A 5000-nucleotide genomic window follows, 5' to 3' on the forward strand; every position below is an offset into this window, starting at 1 on the left:
AGAAGTCAGATGAAATATAAGAAATGTGCAATCTACTTGCAAATATTTTGCTTCATATTCAGCAACTATAACCACAATGTCTTTTTAAAACTAGATTTGTGTCATTTTCTTTTAAAGGAGCTGTATGCCCTCCTTAGGGTATGCTTGCTGATGTGATGTAAACTTTAAAGAAGGATTATTTTATAAAACTAATCTATCCTCCATTTATTCAGTGGAGGTTAAGATAACAGAAGGAAAGGACATACAGTATGTCAATGATGCCTTAAAACTACTGACTCATATAGTATCTTTATCAGTAGATTGCATAGAAATAATGTACGGTCTATGATGTGTTTAACAGGCTGAGGTAGATAGATGGATATTGAATTTTTGAGTGTGTGTCCTTCCGAAGCAGGATAGTTCCTCTGGAAATGAGGGTTTGTAATATACCTCATGGTAAAATTCTGAAGTTTTGCTTTTCATTTGTAATGCCTTTAGTAAATATGTAGCTGCTGGCCAAAAATGAGATATCGCATAACAGACAGACATAGTATCTGAACTTTAACTTTTTATATTAATTTTGTACTGTTCATCAAAACATAGAAGCATTTCAGTGTATGCACACCAATTTTATCACGTTTTATCTGTTGTGTTGTACCTTTCTACTTTGAACTTTGCGTTTTTGTAAAGTGTACTGAACTTGAAAGACTAGCTCTGCTATGATATCATATGGGATAAATAACTGATGCTTCTAGCTGTCAGAACAGTACAAGTAAATACATTTTTGTCAGTCCTATCCCATAATCTCTCCTCTCTTTCAAAAGGTTATGGATCAAGAATGATGTGCATTTCATCATTAACTAAAATCTTTCTTCTTTTCTAAAAAGTACTTCTGTAGCACTGATGTTGAGAGTTAATAACACCCTGGTGATTTCCTTAGCCAAAGAACTTCATCTCCATAAAGATTACTGCTAACTTATGCTTGACTTTCACAGCTTAAAGGAATAATGCTTTTCTGTCAGTAATCATTCAGAAAAGACCACTCCTAGAGCCTGCAGTGATAGTTGTAGTGTACATGCCTAACTCAGAGTACTTGTAAAACAGTATTATTGATACTAGGCTGGCAATCATACCTCTGTCAAGCCAGAATAAGAACATTTATCATCATCTCTAAAACTGATTAATTCCACATTAAACAAATCAAATCAGGAGTCTTACTGAATTACTCACATTAATTTGTTTTGTATCTTATCCTTTTCTTTCCATTTCTTATTCTGGACTATCCATGTTTGATTACCACCTCTGAGGGGTGGTCAATTATCTCTGCTAGTAATATATTACATCAACGTATTATCCATTCTGCAGGTCAGTGTCCCACATAATTTCTTTCCTAAATTTGGCAGAATCTCAGGAGATTGTGACCACCCTTGTTCATACTTGCAATGTTTCAGCTTCTGTGATAAGCACTCCAAGGTAATTTAAATAATTCTGCTTTGTCCAATCTTTGCTAATCTCTTCTAAAGTTTTGTAAATGTCTATATTGTTTTATTTGAAGTCTCAAATATCACTTTCTAGACTATTCCATTAGTTTCTCAAGACTGGCTTTGAGTCTGCTATCACCCGTCCCCCCACACAAACACACACACACACACACACACACACACACACACACACACACACACACACACACACACACACACACACACACACACACACACACACACACACACACACACACACACACACACACACACACACACACACATTTTAGCATTAGTCATACATTATCAATATTCACAAAGCAAATCAATTATATTTGATGTTTTTATATATTTTGAATGCAGTATTAAACTGGGGAGGCAAATGTATGCTGAAATTTCTATATAATATATCAGTCACCCATGAATAATTCTTTGCATCTCTGAAAGAGTAAATAACTGTAATAAAATGCACATTTTTACTAATGTAACTAATATAGTTTTAATAGCAATACTACATCTTCTAAACACGAATCATTATGCATTTTAATGTACTAACTGCAATGCTGAAAAACCTAATGAGTTGCTATCCTATGCTGTTTAAGGCATTATAACAGATGGATGCACATAGAATATTAGCCTGACCAACTGTAAAGAATGACCATCTTTCCAGTGCAAATAAAGTTGTGAAGCTTTGCAAACAGAAGTAGTTTAGTGATACTAATGTAAGAATTTTATGTCTACACAGGTTCAGAAAAAGTCATAAATCCTGCAGGTGAAGACAAGCTTCTCCCTGGCATGTTCACATCAGATAAATTTGTACCTTGTCTTGAAGAAACACAGATGGTTCCCAGAGAAGACCTAACCCTGAAAGGCATGGAAATGGACCTTGAACAACCCCATTGTGAAAGTAGTAAATATCTAACAGAGTACTGTATAGCAAAACATAGTGAAGCCACAAAATTATCAGTTAAAGACTCTGTCTGTGACAAATCAATTGAAAACTGTTCAGCAAAAGTAGTCAAAGATCCATTTATTCCTCAGTATGATACCATTTTCCCTCATGTAAATAAAAGTATATCAGATGCAGATGGCAAGATAGCATTGCAATGCCAACACCCAGGAACAGGTCAGTATGTCATACCTTGGATACAACCTGTTTTTCAAGACAAATGTTCCAAAATATCACACTCTGAGCCACAGTTTGCCACAAAATCCAATGGAAGTGATTCTCCTGGCAATTGTACTGTCCTTCCAGTGACCAAAGAAGATATCTCAATGCCTTCTCGCTTATGGCATGAACTTCCTAAAATTGTTATTGTCCAGACTCCAGACAGTGGGAGTCACTTACCAGAATGTCAAGTGATAACACCTCTCAGCTCACCTTCTTCTGATGTAAGCAATCCTATGAGGACTTGTAATAATCCTTGTGACGGCAGTGCTGGGCTTAGCAATTCTTCCATCTGTGGTCAGCAGAGCTCAGATGAGGCTGCCTTGGCCTGCACAGCCAATGCATTTGGAACTATTTCAAATCACCATGCAGTGGAATGCCTAAACATTTATGCAAGTGCTACACAGTTAAAGGATCTGGACAAAGATCATCATAGTGGCACAGTAACAGAAATAAACTCTGAATATATGGAAACTGATTATTCTATTCCAGTGGCATTACGTGGTATGAGTCAAGTAGCAGGTGCTGTGGCAGCAGGTGGGTGTGTGACACATGACACTACCTACCACACTGCTTCAACAGGGCTCCTTGTAGCAGCCGAGGCCTCAGCAGCCATTGGTCTTCATTGCAGTGTAGCAACTGGCAGCAGTCTGGAACAATTCAGTGACAGCATTGCCGAGATATTACTCAAAGAAGCATCCAGAATTTTGTTAAAACCAGATGATTACAAAACTGTTGGAGACTTTATTCAGGCAATGAATAGCAAAATTGCAGAAACTGTGAAGAAACCAAAGAGCCGCAAGTTGAAGGAATGGACAAAGGATGAATTTGTGCAGAACTTATCAAATGTAATTCTAAAACACTCTGTCGAAGCAGCAAACAAGCAAATGGAGTTGGCATGCGAACATATAAAAGACAAGTCTAACTTAAATGCTCAAGGATTGTTCACTAAAGCCACAAATGACTTACTTTTTGATGTGTTGTATTCCACATGCAAGAGGGTTAAGGATGTTGCTGGGCAGAATAACATGTCAACAATGTTTTCTGAAGAAAGTGAAAACTGGAGAGTATTTGAAAAGAATGAAAAGCTCTCTAAGATAAATTTTCAAAATAAGTTAGACTGTTCCTGTATTGGACAAACCACGATTCTTAGTAACAATGATAACCTTCTTGTAAATGATGAGCCTCCAGAACAATTGCTTGAAAGTGTAAATGGTACTACTGTCTGTCCAGTGTTATTTTGCCACAATAATAAAAATGTTAGCACTCAAGATGGACTAGAGAAAAAGAGTTCTTCTCGAAGGAATGTTTCAACTTCCAGTAAAGACCCTTGCAAGCAAAAAAATCAGTTAAGCAGGCAAAGTAATAAAAGAGCCTATCCTAGTTCAGAATGTGACAAGAATATAGTAGCATCTGAATACAAACATACTGTTCAAGATCAGAAAGCTAATGAAAAAAGAAGAAGCTCAGAAAATAAGGCAAAGCATAAATGTAGCATTCAGATGAATAATGAAATCAATATGACCCTCTTAAATACTAACCTACATCCTTCACAGCATCTGTTTCAGATGACATATCCCACATCTAACTGCTCTGTAGCAGAGTTTGCTGATGAGCTGGCTACAACTGTGGTTTCTATGGCAACTGAAATGGCTGCCATTTGTCTTGAAAATTCAAATGGGAAACAACCTTGGTTTTGTGCATGGAAACGTGGAACAGAATATTTAGCACCCCAGGCTATTTCTTGCAGAACAAAAAAAAGGAAGAAAGATGTACAGCCTAATCAGTCAGTTATTAGAAAGCACAGGGCACCCAGACTTAGTGAGATCAAAAGGAAAACTGAAAAACACCCAGAATTAAAAGAAAGACTTATGAACAGGGTGGTGGATGAATCAATAAATTTTGACGATGCTTCAGATGCCATTACTTTATTTCATAATGAAGTGTCTGCAAAAATTCTAAACTTAACAGAGTTCCCTGCCACTGATAATTCCAGACAGGGTCAGGCACACCCTCGGAACAGACTACACTGTGAAAGGTGGAACAGAGGTAAACCATCTAGCTATGAAAGTATACCAGAAGAGGAAGCAGATTCTGCAAGGTTGCTGAACACTTTGGGCCCAATGAGCAGTCTGAGTCAACCAGTTAGCCGGTGTAGTTCTATGTCCAAACAGTCCAGCTGTGAGAGCATTACAGATGAGTTTTCAAGATTCATGGTCAACCAGATGGAAAGTGAAGGAAGAGAGTTTGACCTTTTGCTGGATTATTATGCAGGAAAAAATGCTAATACTATTTTAAAGTCAGCCATACAGCAGGTAACTAAGAAAAATGGGCATCTTAATATACGTTCAAGCAGCCCTTCAAAACAGTCC

At 37.2% G+C, this 5000-nt stretch overlaps 1 protein-coding gene across 3 annotated transcripts in view; it reads left to right on the plus strand.

Annotated features, from left to right (window-relative positions):
• Window positions 1-5000, plus strand: part of LOC122800992 (SPHK1 interactor, AKAP domain containing) — a gene marked incomplete at its 3' end in the record, with an annotated part of 1235108 nt that overhangs the window by 933081 nt on the left and 297027 nt on the right. For all 3 annotated transcript variants that reach the window (XM_044070417.1, XM_044070419.1, XM_044070418.1), the window contains 1 exon segment: window positions 2206-5000. This exon segment is cut by the window's right edge and continues 890 nt beyond it. In XM_044070417.1, the coding sequence (XP_043926352.1) occupies window positions 2206-5000 (2795 nt within the window).

This window comes from Protopterus annectens, chromosome 4.part1, assembly GCF_019279795.1.
Source record: "Protopterus annectens isolate FY-2018-M chromosome 4.part1, PAN1.0, whole genome shotgun sequence".
Classification (NCBI taxonomy): domain Eukaryota; kingdom Metazoa; phylum Chordata; order Ceratodontiformes; family Protopteridae; genus Protopterus; species Protopterus annectens.